Consider the following 20,193-nt stretch of genomic DNA (forward strand, 5'->3'; position numbering starts at 1 on the left):
TCCACCTTCTCAAGACTGTTCAGAATATTATAAATTACATCACCTTGTGCTCTTCTGAACTTGAGTGAAAATAAGTCCAGCCTGTCCATTCATTCCAGGTCCCAGTTTAGTAAATCTCTTCTGAATCACATCAAACACATTTACATCATTCCTTAAGTAAGGAGCCCAAAACTTCAATTAGTATTCAAGATATAGTCTCATCAATGCCCCATATAACTGGAGAGAAGGATTATTACATTTATGTTGAATTCTTCTTCTAATAAAGTCTAGCATCCTATTAGCCTTCCTGATTGATACGTAGGTACAACACAATCTTTTGCGACTGATGCACTAGAACACCTAGATCCTTCTGCACTTTGGAATTCATTAGTCATTCTCTGTTTAAGTAATATTGTACTTTGCTGTTTTATTCATAGTTGTTGCAAATGGGGTTTGGTAGGAAGAACATTGAAAGACAACATAGAATAGAGAGTACAATTCTAAAGGAGGTGCAGGAGCTGAGAGACTTGGACACATTTGTGGACAGGCCACTGAAGATGGTAGGACAGGTTCCAAGAGCAATTAATAAACCTTAAAGTATCCTCAGCTTTATTTATACAGGCACTGAGTACACGAGCAAAGAGGTGATATTGAACTTTATATTTGGTAGACCTTGGCTACGGTATTGTGTACAGTTGTGGGCGTTACATTTTAGGAAGGCATTGGAGAGAGTGCAGCAGCAATTTATAAGAATGGTTCCAGGGATGATAACTTTCACTTGAAGATAGATTGAAGAAATTTGGACCGTTCTCCTTGGAGACAAGGTGGCTAAGAGAAAGTCTGATAGAGGTTTTCAAAATTGAGTCTGGATTGAGTAGATAGGGAGAAACTATTCCTGCTTATACAAGGATCGAGAATCAGAGGGCACAGATTTAAAGTGATTTGCAAATACGTGGTAAGGAAAAGCTTTTTCACACAGTGAGTAGTTAGGTATAGAATGCACTACCAGGAAGTGCAATGGAGGCAGGTTCAATGAGGCATTCAACAGGGTATTGGATAATTATATGGATAGAAATAGTGTGCAAGGGTATGAGGAAAGAGCAGGAGATTGGCACTAGGTAATGATGCTCAACTTCACATTTCCCTACTTTATACTCCATCTGCCAGAGTTTTGCTCACTCATTTAAGGGTGCAGAGGATAGAGGTTATGTCATCCTCACAACAAAGTTTTGTACCTATCTTTGTGTCATCTGAAAATATAGTCATGATGCCTTTGACCCCCCTCATCTAACTTACTGGTATAAATCATAAAAAGTTGAGCAGCAGCACAAACACTTGTGAGATCCCATTTGTCACATGCTGCCAATCTGAAAAAGACCCATGTGTGCATTGTGTTTTCTGCCAGCCAGCCAATTTCTATCCATGCTAGTATATTACACACAGCACCCCTTCCTTCCTTAATACTATGAGCTCCTATTTTGAGGAATAAATTTTTATGTGGCACCTTGTCATATGTCTTCTGGAAACCCAAATACAGTACATATCAATAGGCTCCCCTTTATTCACAACACGTTACTCCTTCAAAGGATTCCAATAAGTTGGTGAGTAGGATTTCCCTTTCACAAAACCATGCTGACTTTATTCACCACACCTCTCCAATCCTTGATCTTTCTCTCTCCCCCTGTAATGACCCTCCTTAAAACCTACCTCTTTAGTCAATGCTTCTTAATATCTCCTTTAGTTCACTGTTTTTGTATGGCCTTCAATAGAGGCACATCCTAAGGCAGTACATTCCATTGTTGACATTCCAGAGAGGGAGCTGGAAGCTCTGTCACTTTCGGATGTGGGAAATATTATATTGGAAAATCTAATTCACCCAAGATATAACAGCCTCTCAGGCCTTAGGCCTATTGCATTGGTCATTAAACAGCACAACCAGTGCTGGTATTAAGAAACAAGTCAAAAGGAATACAAAATAGTTTTATTGACATACCAGGAGTTTTAATTTTTAAAACATTGAAATTAGCGAAAATCGAGCCCAATTTACACACAATTCTCATTAGCACTCCAAACACATATCCATTCACAGTACATCTTTGAATAAAAATACTTATGAAATGAAGGCATCCATCTTTACGTTAAAAAAACTAAAAGTAAACTTTTTTCCAAATGTCTTATGCAATGTGCAATTTCAAAGAAACAATCAATCATTCAGTAGTAGTGGAACATACAGACAGGTTATCAGTGCAATGTAGGTGCTATTCATTCAAATGCCTGCTTAGGCATGCAGGAGTAACGTTAGTTCATGTCCACTATTTGGGAAATCTAAACTCGAAATTCACAAAACTATTCAAGTTGTTCATTTGTGTTAATAAATGGCACAGTTTCAGGTACTAACTTGCTTCTCTTATTTGGAAAGGACAGAGGTAGGAAGGTTCTTTTCATCTTCACTCGCAATTGGATAGACGTTTTGCAGGGCAATCCGTTCAGCCACTGGCTGGATGCTTAAGATGAAAATCACCTATATCATCTTTTGTCCAAATTTTGAAAGAAATATTTCAAGCTCCACTCATCAGTACTTGAGGTACTCTAAACACACGTCACAGCATTACAGTATAAAGATTGAGGTAAAATTAGGAGAAGTAAACCTAATTTGAGTTGGGAAAACAGCAACAATTATCCAGGATTCTACAGTATAACAGAGTCAGAATTCTGAATTTAAGAAAAAAATGACCCTGTACACCATACAAGCTCTGGTGAACTCCTTCTATTGGATTCTTGGCATCAGTGCTTCTACTTTAGTGTCATGAAGCAACCATATATTTTGAATAGCAAAACTCACTCTTCAGATGACAGTGTGCCAGTGTGGTGAAACTACATCACAGAGCAGTGTGAAAGAGAAACTGGAACTAATGGTACTTAAAAAAACAAGATAAAATCAAAACAATATGGGTGTTTTGTGGGCAGCAATACTTCAAGTATGACAGGATAGAGGATATCACTAATTTGGATTCACTCGTGTTGCTGATTAGTGGTAGAGGAATTAACACGGGCATCAGAGTGTAGATAATTAAGTAAACATCACCTCTGTCCTTTGAGTTGAGATAAATATTCAGATCAGTGTCTCATAACAATTCGTCAGTAAACTGTGCCAGCAGTTTTGTCAAAGGCATGACATTCTGTTTGATTATACAGATAGCTACAAGCTTAAAAAGCATTAAGCAAATGCAAAACTCTCCAAAAAAATGCATTAACACCAATTTATATGGCTATTAATGAAATATCAGAGTGCCATGAATGCGTTTAAAAAGGAAATCTAGCCCCGCTTGACATCAAGTTCTTCAATGTGTTTGGCTAGCAGAGTTCTGACAAAAAGGCATTCATCTGAAACGTTAACTCTATTTCTCATTCTAACGCTTTTGAGTGTTTTCAGAATTTGGTTTTATTTCAGATTTCCAGCATCTACAATATTTTGCATTAGTCTTGGTGTTATTGACCTGAATATTTTTAGCATTGAGAGTGAATCATAGGCCTGAGTCCTGAGTTCCATCTGCTATGTAAAAAGTGAATTTTCCATTTCCCCTCTTTATTTCAACTGCAAAACAATAGCTGCATTGTGAAAAGTGAAATGGGGGAAATTTGATAAAGTATTCAGTGAATTTTTGTTTAAAAAGATGCTGTTTATATCGTCCAAGCTTCATACCACTCAAAGCATTTGAATAATGAGCCAGACAGTGACATGCCTTTACCGTAAAGCTAAGGGAGGAGCAGTGCATCTTTGACAGCAACATTGATTGATTGCTACATTTGATCACACATTTGGCCTTGTCTGAAGTTGCTAAGGCATTTGCACACAAGTTATAACAAATTATATTAACCTCTTATTTTAACAACAATTTTAAGTGTCCCTTTGCTATTACTGGTCAAATCTTCCAATAACCAAACATTTGCATGTGACTTGACTGCAAACATATCAAAAATGATCTCCCACTGCAGTAAGCTAAAAGTATTGGTCCAAAAACATTTCTTTTAAATTAATTCATGTATGTGCTTTTAAGTAAACAAAATACACATTTTTCTTTCTCACTCAGATAAATGCATTGAATTTCATTAGGGGAAATCTGCCTCCAAACACAATCATTACACCATATGACAAGCTTTTGAATTCTGGAGTCTCATTCTTTCAGTAATGTAGGAATAACATGTTGTCAACACAACATAGATGTCTTAGGTAAACATAAATGCAAAACTGGAACTGCCCGTCTAAGGCTTACTTGCTTTTTCTGGAATTGTGGTAATTTGTGGAAAGTAACACCATGCTATGTAACAGCAGCGAGGCTTCAGAATCTGAAATCAGAAAATATTTCACTTTTTTCAAAAAAATTTCCAACTGGTAGAGGCTTTAGTTTATTTTCCACTAATACAAAAAAACTAACCACAAAAATTTCTGACTCCTATTCTGACCACAGCTCTTACAGTTTTTTTTTCAGAAACCCGTGACTCTCCAAACTGCACACAGGGCTAAGTAGAATTTTCACCAATATCACAAGTGGGAACAATCTTCACAATGCCATTAAACAGTGAATCTGACCTCTTCTCTCTCCCTTCTCTTTAAAAAAAAGACTAACCTCAAAGAAATGGAGAAACAGATTAAAAATTGGGGAAGTTTAAAACACTTCAATACAGTAGAAATGGAACATCTATAGACACGATACCATCCAAGCAATACAAGCATATACCGAACAAACTAGACCCTGATTGCAAAAAATGCAATGAGGATAAATTACCCCTATTAATACTAGAGTAAGAAAGAGAAATGAATATTAGAAGGTGGTCATTTTGAAAGTTCAGCCCACTGTAGATTGAAAAATATTCTAGATTGACATTCCAGTACAGTAGTGAGGGAGTACTGTACTATCATATTATGAGACATTAAACTAAGGCCGTATCTTCTGTTTCCATGGCACTACTTGAAGAGACGTAGGAAGTTTTCCTGGTGTCAAGATTTATTCCTCAATAAGGCAGCACAGTGGCTAGCACTGCTGCTTCTCAGCCCCAAGGACCTGGGTTCAATTCCAGTCTAGGGCGATTGTCTGTGTGGAGTTTGCACATTCTCTCTGTATCTGCTGGGTTTCCATTGGATGCTCCACTTTCCTCCCACAGTCCAAAGTTGTGCAGGTTAGGTGGAATGGCCACACTAAATTGCCCCATAGTGTCCAGGGATGTGCAGCATATATGGATAAGCCATGGTAAATGCAGGGTCATGGGGATAGGGTAGAGGACTGGATCTGTGTGGTCCAAATGGCCTTTTTTCACACTGTAGGGATTAGAGTCAACCACATCAAAACAGACCATTTGTTCATTCATATCACTGGCATTTGTGGGAGCAAACGTTAGATTTTGCATTTAGCCTAAGACAGTTTCACTCTCATTAAGTGTGTCTACCTCAGGCATTTCTGTCCACTCTCATGGATTAGCTGGGCATGCAGCCTCCTCCCTACTTCTGGAGTGGAGAGTAGACAGAGGAAATCCCTTCCTCAATTTCTTTTCCTGTGGGGAAAGGCTTGGTCTTCACTTGCTATTCCTAAATTACCACATCCAAGAACGGATAGCGTAGTTGCCCAAAACATCTGTTCACCATGGTGTCTCAGTTAATTACATATGGAATCATGCAAACTGTTGTTAGTTCAGAGAATTCTCTACTGGAAACAGTTGTGAAAATAGAATGGCTGAATAAATGGGAGGCAAAAATTTCCAAAGGGTATGAGAAACCAATTTAGTGATAATGCTTTCAAAGAACTGGAATAGGTATGATGGGCCAAATTCCATCCTCCTGCATTATAAAAGTCTATGATTTTATAGTAATCTAAAAGACAGCCATTATATTATCAGCAATAAGAGGCTGAGAAGCACACTTGCTCCATAAACTTTTACCTTTTAACTTCTTAGAAAGCTGGACCCATTTGGTTAACCATTCTTTACACTCTGCTGCGTTCAGTTGCACTGAGTTCAAGCCTCTTACATAACATGCCTTGAAATCAGAACCACAAAACAATGATCAGACTAACCATGCTCACAGAGACAAATGGGGAAGCAAATAATATAAAGTATAATGAAACATTTTTCTCCAATTTTCATATATACCTGTGTAAAAGTCAAATCTCAGAGACCAATGTTTTGGGCAAAAGTTTAAGAAGTCAACTTTTTAGAAAGCAGTATTTGCAGGGTTTGCATGCATACTTGATTTGGGCTGCCACAGCATCCTGTACATGGATCAGCTAACTGCTTGTGGACTGTTGCTATTATACGGATGAGTGTACCCTAATGAGGGATGGTCTGCTGCAATTGGACAGGTTCACCTTCAGTTGTGGTTGTGCCTCCACAGGGAACGATTGGGTGATGTTAGCAAAGCATCAATTTAAGCAGCTCTTGGCGGACAAGCAGATTCACTACCCATTGACATTACTGAGTGTGTGAAGGGTGGGAGTGGGTGGACAGCCGATGGCTATTAATCCCTGAAAACCTAAGGTTGACTTTTAAAAGAGGTATATGAAAATAACATGTCAAGCCAAAAGTTATGGGTTGATTTTTGACATGGATATATAGGGTAAATATAGGACAAGATTTCCTTATCCCAGTTTATCTCAATGCTTTGTAACAATGACATTTCATTGAACAAGAAGAGATTCATCAGAAGTTAACACTCTTGAAAATATAGAAAAAACAGCACTATATTCTGCTCTTGCCACCAACAGACTCAAGCCAAGCCCAGCACTGGTTTCCAAATCTAAACTGCAAATAGCTGAATCTGTTCAAGACGGGCATTCACCAAGTTCAGACAGGCTAGACTCAAACATGAGTTCCACACAGAGCATCTTATGATAATGGTCTGTTTATTCAGCAGAGTAACAATTAAGTCCATAATGTTAGTAATGTAGCATTAGCATGGCGGAGTAATGAAAGAAAATCCTAGCTAATAAACGACTCTTTTAATGACACTATCCACGTTTACATTCACTCTGCATTGTGCCACCTCAGCATAAATTTGAAAAGGACATGGTGGGGTATTATGTACAAAATCCATTCACTAGGTCACTATGAAACAAGAAGGTTCAAGATGCAAAAAAAATATTTATCCCATTCAGGCCCATCCAACCCCACCCAAAGCCCATGCTATTTTCCAAGTGACAAGACAATACATTTTGCTTATAATTCAAGGTACTTCTCATGGTCCTACAAAAACCAATGTACACTGTTACTGCACTGGAACCTGCATGCCATCCTTAACATTGTTAGTGGCCAGGATTGTGTGATTTTGCAAGCTGTATTGGGATGTTTGATGTCTCACAACATGCTGGCCTGACATTAAGGAGGCCAATGCCTCAGAATAATGGCCACCATGTCACTGTGTATATGGATGATTGGTTAACGCACTTCATTGGCAGGTCAACCAGGTCAAAATCAATTTCCTGTTTCTATATTCCTCCAACCTCACAACTTAAGAAATCTGTGCTCCTCCAATTCTTTCACCCCATCATTGGTGACTGTGCCTTCAGCCACCTAGGGCCTAAATAGTTGAATTCCTTCCTGAAAACCACTCTTCCTTGCCTCCTCGAAGACCTCTTTAAAATACACCTTCTCCAAACAAATGTTCCTTCTTTGCCTTGGCCTATATTTTCATTGGATTAAACGTCTGTTAAAGGCATTATATGAATGCAAGTTGTTGTTGATATGTCAGCTACACACCATCAATTCTTTTTTACTCACAATCCTCAGTTCATCCTCTGACAGGTTTTGAACACCCAAGATATTGAGAGCTTGGTCCAAATGATGAATCTCCATTATATGGCTCCGGAGGCGACGGCGCATGATGAAGGTAGGCAAGTGTGGAGTGAGGAACATCACCTGGCTCAAGATTTTCTAAAAGCATAACAGCAGTTGAAACAGGGGAAACAAGTAAATGAGTGTAACATTTCCTCTATTCCTTTCATTTCAAATGGGACTCAAATGTAGTTTAAAGAAAAATAGCCAAGAAATTTCACTTTGCAAAAATGCCCAACAAATTACTGTGATTTCTTTGTTCACTATCTCAACAAAACATTGAAAACACAATGTGGTGGAGTTCCAATGATCTCTGTCATTAATTAAACCTGCTTACTCATTGACAGAAATAGACTTCTTACAAGGTTTCAGCCACTTGCTCACCATCTGGCGTGCATTAACGTATCGTATTTCTAACGGACGGCCCGAGAACAGCTTTGCCACCAAATACAGCTGGGAGATTTCTGGGTGGATACCTTCCTGAACCTTCAATTAAATACAGAACAATGTGAAATAACACAAATGCACTGACAGCCTAAATAAAATCAGCTTCCTACATCAGACTCTAGGTAAACAATGTATTCAGTGTCAAAAGCTAGGTGGATTGCCTCAGAATAGTCATCACATAGGTCAAAAAAAAATTAACATTTTAGGAGAATAAATGATTTAAAAAGGAGCAACATACCAACAGTGCCCAATAAGCCAGTATATCAAATTTAGCTGATGATTAAAAAAAAACTTTTTTTATTTTGCAGGACGGAGGATTATTTTCTTCTGAATAAGATAAAGGATGCCATTACTGAAAGACAGAACGATTGCCCCTGTGCTCAAGGATCAGGTATAACTTGGGTTCACTGTAGGATAAAGCTTTTGTTGTATTTCTCCTCTAAATCCTAAACTGAAAACAGCAATCACATTTGACATTTCTATTTCCCCACACCAACTACCTGTGATCTTTGTTGATCATTGAGACAGTTTTCAAATTTACACTTAGATGTCTTGTATGTCACATGTGTCCACTGTGTCCTTTGTGTTGTGACTATCCCTAGTCTTTCAAGGTTACGTGCCGTTTCTTATCGGTTATATTTTGGTGCTCATCGATCTACTTTTGTTATGTGTTAAGTATTACTGAAAATCATTCTCCCTTGAAATAACTCCACAGAGGCCGGTATCCCATCACCCTTAATTTACATGTGCATAGTACTTGATATTGGTTCGACTTCCTCAGAACCAGGTCTCAGAGTGAGCAGAACCTCTGACACTCCTGTTTATATCTGTCAGCCAGCACACTCTGATTGAGCCAGATTAACAGCCCCAGTCAGGGAACTCATATTCTATGAGGACCACCTGGCCGACCTCATTACAATTACTATATCCCCAACGTATAAAATAACCCTCAACCTGTCATCACAGAAATCCTTGACACACTCATGTATCTATTCTCTTTCCCTCTTTTACTTTATGTCTCATAGTTCTATCCATTAATTAAGATGTTAGATAGGTGATCTGTCTCTTGGCTTCTACCTAGTGCACTAATCAGTTGTTAGAGGAGTTTTGTAAAAGCCTGGGGTTATTTGTTCACTTTTTCTTCCTCTCACCTTGACGGTATAAAGCATCAGCTTGATACTTTCCTAATAACATGGCCAAAATTGGAAATACAACATGCAGATAATCAGTCACAAACCTACACCTTGCTACTCCATGGTATAGCTTGTTGCTACATCAATGTGGCACAACATTTAGTGCACTTTTCAAAGTAATAAGCTTAGGAATTATTCATTCCCTAATGTAACATATTTGTGAACCTACTTTCGTGCCAAGTTGTAATAGTTGGTTTTTCAGTCTTTTGTCTGGAACTTTTGACACTGCTTTGATCAAATTCTTCACAGCATTTGGGTAAACCTGAGCCCGCAAGGAGTGGTAGATTTCCATGAACTCCTTCTGCTGTTCAAGGGTCCAGAAGTGTCTTATTAACAACTGCCGTGGAAAGAAATACCTAGAAACAATAAAATTTTACATACAGATCTCAGAAATCTATGAGTTCAACAGTTCAATGTTAACAGATACCTCACAAATTCTGACACTGTTGTATCTTTACCACCCTAAAGATTCACATAAAACTTCATTACCACTGCTTATAAAAACATTCACTGGAATCAATCCACGTGGTATATCATTCTGTTGCAATAATATAAACATGAAGGCAAATGATGTGTTAATAAGTGAAGAAGGTTACTTCAGAGTACAATGGGACTTTGATCAGATAGGCAAATGGGCCAAAGAGTTTAATTTAGGTAAACGTGAGGTGTTGAATTCAGTAAGTCAATTCAGGGCAGGACTCATACACTTAGTGGTAAGGTCCTGGGGAGTGTTGCTGAACAGAGACCTTGGGGTGCAGGTTCATAGTTCCTTGAAGGTGGAGTCACAGGTAGACAGGATGGTGGAGAAGGCACACTTGCCTTTATTGGTCAGTGCATTGAGTATAGGAGTTGGGATGTCATGTTGCGGCTGTGCAGGACATTAGTTAGGCCACTTTTGGAATACTGCTTTCAATTCTGGTCTCCCTGCTACAGGAAAGATGTTGTGAAACTTGAAAGGGTTCAGAAAAGATTTACAAGGCTGTTGCTGGGATTGGAGGGTTTGCCCTATAGGGAGAGGCTGAACAGGCTGGGGCTATTTTCCCCTCAGCATTGGAGGCTAAGGGTGGCCTTATAGAGTTTTATAAAATCATGAGGGGCATGGATAGGGAGAACAGCCAAGGTCTTTATCTCAGGGTAAGGGAGTCCAAAACTAGAGGGATAGGTTGAAGGTGACAAGGGAAAGATATGAAAGGGACCTAAGGGGCAACTTTTTCATGCAGAGGGTCGTGCGTGTATGGAATGAGCTATCAGAGAAACTGGAGGAGGCTTGTACAATTACAACATTTAAATGTCATCTGGATGGGTACATGAACAGGAAGGGTTGAGGGGGATATGGGCCAAATGGGATTAGATTAATTTAGAATATCTGGTTGGCATGGACAAGTTAGACTGAAGAGTCTGTTTCCATGCCGTACATCTTTGACTCTAAGGTTAAGAAAAACTCATAAGATACTACATTCTGCATGCCTTAGAAATCTGGACAACAATCTGTGGAAGAAAATAGAAACTTTTGAAAAATACCTGCCAAATTGTATACTTAAAATTCCTCAAAGATCATAAGACAAAAGCCAAGGCGCTTGACATGGCAAGAGAAAAAAGAAACATGACATCTAGAAAATAAAATGTCAGTATTTTGACCATTTGATCAGAGCTGAAAAGCTACAAAGAGCTCTTCAAAGGGCAATGCGGAGGGCAGAAAGAGAGGTAGACTTCAGCATAGTTGGATGACTGACTTTTCAAAGTGGTTGCAGAAGAGCTGCCATGGATGTGTGAGGATGGCACATGACAGATGAGAGTGGTATATCCTGGCAGGAGCAGCTACAAGTAGGACAGGACACAATAAATACTTTAGTATTTGTTTTTACTTGTTCTTGGGCTGAGAGTATCACATTCATTGCTCAGCCCAATGGACCTTGAGCAAACTGCATACAAGCAAAATGGGCTAAATAATTTACTTCTGTGCTTGTAAAGTGCTTTGGAATCTAAAATGGTGATATTTTCCTTACAGAACTCACAGCAACTCCACTTTCAACAGCCAGCTTCAATGTAACTTAAGCCATTAAAGGTGAGGGAAATGAAGGTAGTAATCTGAATTAAAAACAGAAAATGCTGGAAGTACACAACAGGTCTGGCAATGTCTATTGGAGGGAGAAACAATTAACATATCATGGTGCTGTCTTTTCATCAGAACTGGAGGATTAGAAATAAAAATATAATTAGGCACAGAGCAAGGGAAAAGGAGTAGAGAAAATACAATGGGGCAACTAAATGACAAAAGTGATGACTGTACAAGGCAAAAGAAATTGATAATTAGACAAACATATAAACAAAGGATAGGTTCAAAGGAGATGTAAATGCAACAGTTCATACAAAATGTCACTTCCCATGGCAATGGGAATGTGGCAAATGAAAGGTAGATGGGTAGATGGGCCCCGAGAGGTATGGACCACTGTGCTAGAAGATTCCCACCCCAAGTACACAAGCTCATGCCTCCTCTGTTATCAATGGCTCTGATGCAAACATCCTGCATTACCAGCACAACTCTGTCTGAAAAGTAAGTGGGAGCAGTCGTTTAGAAACTTAAGGCCAGTTCTGCCCATAGTAATTAAGAATAATACTGCTGGTAGCAGGGTGCTCTACAGAATTAAACTTACTATACTATTCCAAACCATACATACAGACTCCCCATTCTGCCTGAGAGAAAGTGCCAATGTGAGGCTAGATACTTCCTCACAGGGAAGGAAGAGCATTCATTGCAGGACACTTTTTCACACAACTCAGTTTCTGTACTGAAGGTTAGATAATTTATCCTACACTGATTTTGTTTCTTCTTTCCTGGAATGTGACATGACCAGCATTTGTTGCTCATCCCTAATTGCTCTTGAATGGAGTTGTTTGCTAGGCCATTTCAAGGGCAGGTAAGAGTTAAACAAATTGTGGTACAGTCATCAAGTTGCCACTGCAGTGCAAATGTGTATGTTGTCACATGTAGGCCATACTAGGCCGATTTCTTTCATTAAAAGGGCATTAGTAACCAAAATGGATCTTACAACAAATCAATGATAACTTCATGGTCACTATTACAGAAACAAGCTTTATAATTCTAGATTTCTGAATTGAATTTAAATTCCACCATCTGCCATGGTTGGAACTGAACCCAGGCCCCCAGAATGTTTAGCCTATGTCTCTGTGTTACCAGTCAAGTGACATTGCTACTAAACTACCATGTCTCCATGTGTGGAAATAATGTGATTTTCTTTGATTCCTCAGATTGTTACCAATTGCCAAGGTGCATGCACTGAATGGAGAGACAATATTATTGAAATGGTACAAAAGTTCAAAGCTTTAGTCCCAAAACATCTATGAATAAGGCTGGACTGACATGATCCATTATTATATAACTCCAGAACACAACTGAAAAATATTTAAATACTCACATCAATACAAACACCATATAGTTTGCAAATGGTGGAAGTGATAGCAGCACTACAGGTATCACCTTTATAATATCTCTGCGAAACTGGAAGAGAAATTATTGCAAAAAACTTATGTTGCTAGGTAGTTAACATTATTAGCTTGGCATTGCAAAACAAAAAAGATACGTTTTGTCAAAGCTTTTTATCTTGTACTTAACAGGTCGGTTCACATGAATACTAGTAAAGGAGGAAAAATATATTTATACTGTATTACAGGAGAGTGCTGATTGGTTGGCAACTGAACTCTGATTGGTAGAGGCAGGCTATGAAGAATGCAGCATTTAATGACAATTGAATGTTAAGTGCTATTAGGCTTTGCTTAGATTTCAAACCAGGCAGGTTGACTCAGATTGGTGAGGGCATTGCCCTGAGAAATAAACCAGCAAATGGCTGCCACTTATTTTGTCTTGTTGAAACAGGTACAGTGTATGCACATGTTCTTTTTGTCTGCAAAGAACAAGGTCCTTAGCACTAATATACATACTCCAACGTATGTAAGTTCGCTACACTGAGAGTCCAAATTACAATCCTAAATTGGTTGTCAGTGTAAATCTTTGAACACTCTCAATTATCCAGGAAAACGTTATCCAATTGCAGAATCACATCTAACGTTGGACACTGTGTTGTGAGTAGCGCAAACATGGGTTGGTTGGGTACGGTCAGTACTTTGCTTATTGCAAGCAGCCAAAGGGATATGCTATTTGATATGATCCACCAGTCTTTGGGATGTATGGCCTACATCACACTGACACCGAAATTCATATTCACATAATCAGCACTCTCCTGTAATACATTACAAATGTTACCTATCTGCTTAATTGATATTTTTGTGAATTGCGAAGCTTTGGAGATATCAGTATATGTCAATTGTCTCACCTAGGCTCCAGAGTGTTTGACTCAGACAAACAAGGTTTAAAGCAATGACAAATGGACAAAGTGTTTTGAACAAGTATGACTCTGTGGATGAAAATGGCATCTTAATACCTCAGTATCTGGAATGGGAACAACAAAGGAATGAACCATTCTGCAGCACAGTGACCTTCACTTAGGATGTGAAAAAAAGACTCCTACCTGCCTTAATTTTTCCATCTCTCTGTAGTGCAGCTGGCTGTACTTTAGCCCCTGATCAGCCATCTTACGTTTTATTCCACTGACTTCCTTAAAGTCAAGAAACAATAAACGGAAACCTACAATATACACAGAATGAAAAGTTATCAATTGTGAAAATGCAACTACTGTTTCATACAAATGATAGAAGAAGAGGGAGATGATGATGACTTTTTTTTATATAAAACACAGCGAGTTATGATGATCTGGAACGTAACTACCTGAAAGTGCAGTGAAAGCAGATTTGATGGTAACATTCCAACAAAAATTGGATAAATACTTGAAAGGAAGAAAAACACAGGACTGTGGAGTAAGTACAGGGGTGTAGGTTTCATTGCATAACTTTTCAATGTGCTGGCAGAGGTGCAGGGGGCTCAGTGATCTCCTTCTGTACCATATGATTCCATGAAAGAAATATTTGCATTCATATGTCACCCTTCACAGTGTCCCAAAATATTGTACAGCTAATTAAGTATTTTTTTGATGTGTATTCACTGTTGCAATGCACGGAAACGCAGCAGCCAATTTGCGCACAGAAAGCTTCAACAAGCATCAATGAAACAATCTTCGAATCATCTATTTTAGTGATGCTTTTCTTCCAAATGGAGCCACATGGGATTTTGGAAAACAATTTTAGAGAAACAATACAAAGAAATATATGCAAATACTTTCCACCATTTACTGAGGCAAATCTGTTAACGTACAGATAATCAAAGACTGTAATGAAAGGAACAGCAACAGACGTGTCTAAAAATGAGGTGTCAACCTGGCGAAGCTAATAATATGGGACTACTTGCATGCCAAACATAAGCAACATGCACTAGACAGAGCTAAGCATTCCACAAATAATAGATTGGCTCTAACCTCTGCAGTCCTGTCACATCCAGAAATGAGTGGAAGTGGACAATTAAACAAATTGGAGGAGTATGGTCCCAATACTCAATGATGGGGGAACCTAGCACATCATTGCAAAAGACTAGGCTAAAGCATTTGAAGCTAACTTCAGCCGGAGGTGTTGAGTGAATGATTCATCTTGGCCTCAGCATCACAGATGCAAGACTTTAACTAATTTGATTCATTCCACTTGATATCAAGAAATAGCTGAAGGAACAGAATACTACTGCAAAGTCTATGGCCCTGATAACATCCCAGCAGCAATACTGAAAACGTGTATTCCAGAACTAGTCAAGCATTTAGCCAGCCATATAAATACTGTGGCTACAGGAAGTCAGAGGCTGGGAATTCTGAGGAAAATAATTCGCCTCCTGACTCTCCAAAGCCTATCTACCATCGACAAGGCACTGTCAGGAGTGTGATGAAATACTCTTCACCTGCTTGGAGGAGTGTGGCTCCAATATCACTCAAGAAGCTTGACACCATCCAGGACAAAGCAGCCTGCTTGATTTACACTCTATTATATCACTTCATTCACTCTGTCTACCTCATAGAGGCAGCGCTGTGCACGAAGGCTCCTTAGACATCACCTTCCAAACCTGCAAACTCTGCCACTGAGGACAAGGACAACAGATGCGTGGGAATACTACCACTTGCACATTCCCCTCCAAGCCACACACCATCCTGACCTGGAAACATATCGCTATTTCTTTATTGTTGTTGAGTCAAAATACTGGAAATTAATTCTTAACAGCATTGTGGTTGCAGCTACACCACATGGACTGCAGAGGTTCAAGATGGTAGCTCACTACCACTGCTGTCACAAGAGCATTTAGGAATGGGCAACAAATGCAGCCACATCTCAAGTAAGAATAAACAAGCAAAACAAGCAAATTTTGAAAGAGGAAGACCAAGAAAATAGAAGTGGAAAATATTTATTAAATAATATTTGCGCCCTTGTTTGTGTGCAAGTATCATTGAATCATAGAATCCCTACAGTGTGGAACTAGGCCATTTGACCCATCGAATCCTCACCAACCCTCCAGAGAGCATCCCACCCAGACCCACCCCCTTATCCAATCCCTGTAACCCTATATTTTCCATGGCCAATCCACCTAACCTGCACATCTTTAGACTGTGGGAGGAAACCAGAGCACCTGGAGGAAACTCATGCAGACACGGGGAGAATGTGCAGTCTCCACGTAGACAGTCATCCAACTGTGGAATTGAACCCAGGTCCCTGACGCTGTGAGGCAGCAATGCTAACCACTGAGCGACCATACCACCCTAAGTACATTGGATAAATTAGATTCCTTTGTCAAATGCAAATAACCTGAAAAAAGGACTAGCAAAAATGCTTTAGATTCATGCCAATTATACCATTGAAAAACAAGATGCTCCAAAATTCTCCTAAACTAATAGCCTAAGGTCAAAAGTCCCGTTTACTCTAATCTTAGCAAAAATGCAGAGTTTAAAAACTTGTACTTAGTCATTTATTAAATACTTGATATGTACAAATATAATTAATGGGTTTGATTTCACACTATTAATTTCAACTTTTGTTTACAGTCAAGAAACACCATATATTGTTTTGAATTTTCTACCTAGAACATTGGACTATGCACTGCATTTGTGTAAAAAAGAAATTTCAGAGTAACACTATAGAAAAATCATGGACACATGTGTTCATAATATTCCATCTCACAGCACCATGCTACCCTCAGGCTGGCACATAGATCCATGATTAATCCACACTGGCTCCATTAGAAAAGATCACAGAATTTTAAATTCTCATTTCATCCACAAATCTCTCTACACCCTCAGCCCATCCTTCCTAGAAATTGAAACATTCTATACAGTTGTTTATTATAAGCCAGACTTTCATGTTAATTAATGTGTCCTGTTCAGTTATTAACTCCTCTTTAATTGATGGCATCTCAACCGCAATCCCAAAGTCAATCTCAAATCCTTTCTGCAACTTTAAGATGTCACAATACACCTCCCTTTTCAAACAATCTTTTGATTACTTCTATCTCCTACAATGGCTTAACATCTAGTCCTTCCTAGAAATGTCATAGGGTATTTTTCTAAGTTAAGGTGCAGTGTGAATACAAGCAAATTGTTGAACATGGTCACTGAGTAGCAATTTGAAGGAGTACTGTGGCTGCTTGTTTGACCTCCTTCTTCCCTGAAGTAAAACATAGACACCTCAACTGCAGCCCTGTCCAAGATGGACTGATTCAACAGACCGCAAATCAAATCTTTTGGTTTAGTATGACACTGGGAAATGCTTTTACTCAAAATGAAACAGGAGAGACTGTACAGACATTCTGTTAATGTAGGGAATTTTTTCAAATTGAACGGTCAACAACTACACTGTAGAAATGGATGGAGAATACAGTTTGACTTTTTGCTATACAGGTAATGAATCGGTATATAATGAATTATTTTTCTCTCTTATTTCTCTTTTTCACCACACCCCCATAGCTTTTGTCACCTATGCTGCTGAAGGATAATCAATACCTTCTGACCATTAACTCACCTCTGAAAAAGGTTGAGTAGATCACATAAAAACGTGGAAAGTTTCTTTCCAGAAATTGTTCATATTTTGCATTCAAACGTTTGGCCTTTGAGATGATGGTACTCCTCTTCGCTGTTGTAAAAAATTGTGACAACGGGTGACCAGTAAGCCTGGGGTGGGGGTAGAGAGCAGAGCAGGTGGGAGGGTAAAATAAGAATGTCATCAATTAATTTCTAGGTGAGCTGTTATTTTCTAGCTATACAAGAAGATAAAGGAGAAAGGATGAATACATTACTAGTGAACCAGACTCTTTAACACATAAGCATTTTTCAACAAGTGACAATGAACAGTAATCAAGAATTGGAACTTGGATCAATTTTTCTCTCATTAGTCTGAGAGCACTGAGACCAACTACAGTATTCCTGCTATTTGTCTGGCTGAAATCAGCTGATTCAACACAGACTAGGGAATAAATCAGAGACCTTCTCCCATGATTCAGGTGCACACTTTACCAACCAAGTCACTTGGAAGCTTCATTACACTGTTAACATTGTCAACCCATCGCAATTTTAAAACTGCAATTAGCGGACAAATGTTTAGTTACACACAGCAGCAAAATATTTACTTTGCGCTTAGAATGATTTGTAAATGCTGCAGGGCATTGCGAACTATACATTGCAACAGGATTTCTGGTATATTTGCGCTTGGGTTTTGTACCTACTGCAGGGTATTGCACACTATACATTTCAACCAGGTTTCTGGTGACCTCATACTGGTCTATCACAAAGACATGGCCTTTGAATTTTTTTTAAAATCATTCATGGGATGAGGGGGTTGCTGGCTGGTTTGCCCATTCCTAATTACCTAGAGGGCAGTTAAGAGTCAACCACATTGCTGTGGGTCTGGAATCACATGCAGGCCAGACCAGGTAAAAGTGGCAGATTTTGTTCCCTAAAGGGCATTAGTGAACGAGATCGATTTTAACAACAATCAGCAGCGGTCATAAGATGACCTTTTGACTAGACTTTTATTCCAGACTTGTTACTGAATTTAAATATCAGAACTAGTTCAGTGACATTCCTACTCTGCCAGCGCCTCCGCAACAACTAAAAACAGACCACAGAAATTCAGCTACTATGGATTTTTGAGTAAAGCTATCAATGTCAGAACATCATTAATGTGCCCCCATAGGTACATGCACACGCTTTTACAATCTCAAAGGCAAAACACTGCAAGTGCTGGAATTTTGAAGTATAAACAGAAAATGCAGGAAATATTCAAATCAGTCAGCATCTCTCGAAGGAGAGATTGAGTCAATGTACTGCCACTAACCCAAGTGTTAACTGTTTTGCCTTCCACAGATCTGCCTGACCTGCGGAGTAGTCCCAACATTTTCTTTTACTCAGATTTCCCAGGTTTTGGGGGCAGGCTGGAAGGTGAAAAACTGTGGGACTAATTGCATGATTTTAGTTGAAAAGGAAAGCTTAAATATAATTAGCTCAATGGCATCCTTCCATACAGTAAGATTGTATGATTTTACGTGTTGAGATCACCTCACAAACAAATTAACTGAAGAACAGGTGCAATCATGATTGTTTAAAAATGAATTAATATGAGTGTCACTGGCTAGGTCAGCATTTGTTGTCCATCCCTCATTGCCCAGGAGGTGGTTAAGAATCAGCCACATTACTGTGGGTTTGGAGTCAAAATAGGGGTTTTCCAACCATCGACAACAGTTTCATGATCATCATCATCAGAGTCTTAATTGCAGATTTGTTATTATACACAAAACTGCTAACAATTCCAAATCACTCAATAAATATTGTAAGTAAATTTAGATCTGATCGCCTGACAGGTTCTTAAAGAGACAGATAAAAATCCTGACATTTGCTTACATAAAAAAATAACTTAGTTTCTCGTAAAATATGATAAATAAAGATATACAAATTAGTGAAGGCTTATTATCTTTAACTATGCGGATAAATCAGCGTCTACAGCTTTATTTTAAAATGCTTCTTACAAAACTCCCCAAATTATAATAAATTCTTTACGTATTGACTATCCTTCGTGCTTGTATCTGTCTTTCGGTTGTGGAACTGGGCCATCTAGAAAGAAAAAAAAAGCCATGCAGACACGGAAAGAGTGACTAATACGTTGTTCGAAAGACCTCGAATGAACGCACTCTTACTGGGATACATAGACCGTCGGATAGTGTAAAAACTCCGGAAAACAACAGCCTCTCAGTCCGCGAAACCTAAAACAGCCTCTGGTCAGCGCCATCTTAGAAAATAGGAAGCTAGGCAGGTCAAAGGTTATCGAATCTCGCGATGTTATCCACTCCCGGCAAATACATCAAGGTCTTATTTTAAAAAGTTTGATAAGAAAGAAACAACAAAGGTGTACCTTTTAATCATCCCCATTTGCCTTGTTTCCATTTATATTATTTGTGTGGTCGAGGCTTGGTCGGCTTGCAGCAGGAGGATGTCAAGGAGACAGCATAGAAGCAGGACCATGGTCCTCTTGGGATGGAGAGGCTGCAGTGATCAGCGACCAGGAAAACTGGAGCTCTTTCCATGAGAAGAAACGCGACTAAAAAGAGATCTGATGTAGCTATTCACAACTCTGAGAGATTTTGATAAAGCAAATTGCGGCCCCTTTTCAGGGACTCCATTGTGTGCGTGTTAATAAGGTTGGCATGTCGACAAAGCCTGCTGCCACTCAAACACAAAGCCCTGGCACTTGGGTGAGATTCAGG

The 20,193-nt window shown here is 39.0% G+C and overlaps 1 protein-coding gene and 1 long non-coding RNA gene across 5 annotated transcripts; one reads left to right on the top strand and one right to left on the bottom strand.

Annotated features, from left to right (window-relative positions):
* Positions 1-1,945: 1,945 nt before the first annotated feature.
* On the bottom strand, positions 1,946-19,743 carry letmd1 (LETM1 domain containing 1). Of its 4 annotated transcripts, XM_048618922.1 has the most exons (10): positions 19,627-19,743; positions 19,490-19,543; positions 17,460-17,608; positions 13,988-14,103; positions 12,878-12,960; positions 9,610-9,796; positions 8,185-8,286; positions 7,747-7,899; positions 5,914-6,010; positions 1,946-4,326 (listed from the first exon to the last, which is right to left on the bottom strand). In XM_048618922.1, the coding sequence occupies exons 1-10, from the start codon at positions 19,716-19,718 to the stop codon at positions 4,250-4,252; spliced, it is 1,110 nt and encodes a 369-aa protein (XP_048474879.1). In that variant the 5' UTR covers positions 19,719-19,743; the 3' UTR covers positions 1,946-4,249. The 4 variants fall into 4 exon arrangements, with proteins under 4 accessions (XP_048474879.1, XP_048474880.1, XP_048474883.1 ...); XM_048618923.1 differs by lacking the exon at positions 19,490-19,543; XM_048618926.1 differs by lacking the exons at positions 17,460-17,608; positions 19,490-19,543 and having other exon boundaries at positions 19,627-19,721.
* LOC125487429 lies at positions 5,231-13,995 on the top strand. The gene is made up of 5 exons (XR_007265891.1): positions 5,231-7,855; positions 8,556-8,638; positions 11,449-11,505; positions 12,711-12,932; positions 13,797-13,995. It is a non-coding gene; the product is annotated as an uncharacterized LOC125487429 (long non-coding RNA).
* Positions 19,744-20,193: the final 450 nt, after the last annotated feature.

This window comes from Rhincodon typus, chromosome 41 (assembly GCF_021869965.1).
Source record: "Rhincodon typus isolate 14 chromosome 41, sRhiTyp1.1, whole genome shotgun sequence".
NCBI classification, from domain to species: Eukaryota; Metazoa; Chordata; class Chondrichthyes; order Orectolobiformes; family Rhincodontidae; genus Rhincodon; species Rhincodon typus.

Bases quoted from the DNA above. Each gene is read 5' to 3' on its own strand.
- letmd1 (XM_048618922.1), bottom strand. From the start codon at position 19,718: ATGGCGCTGACCAGAGGCTGTTTTAGGTTTCGCGGACTGAGAGGCTGT. The intron at 19,544-19,626 runs GTAAGAGTGCGT...TTTTCTTTCTAG, and splicing joins CCGACGGTCTATGTATCCCA to ATGGCCCAGTTCCACAACCG. The intron at 6,011-7,746 runs GTGAGTAAAAAA...TCTGATTTCAAG, and splicing joins CAGAGGATGAACTGAGGATT to GCATGTTATGTAAGAGGCTT.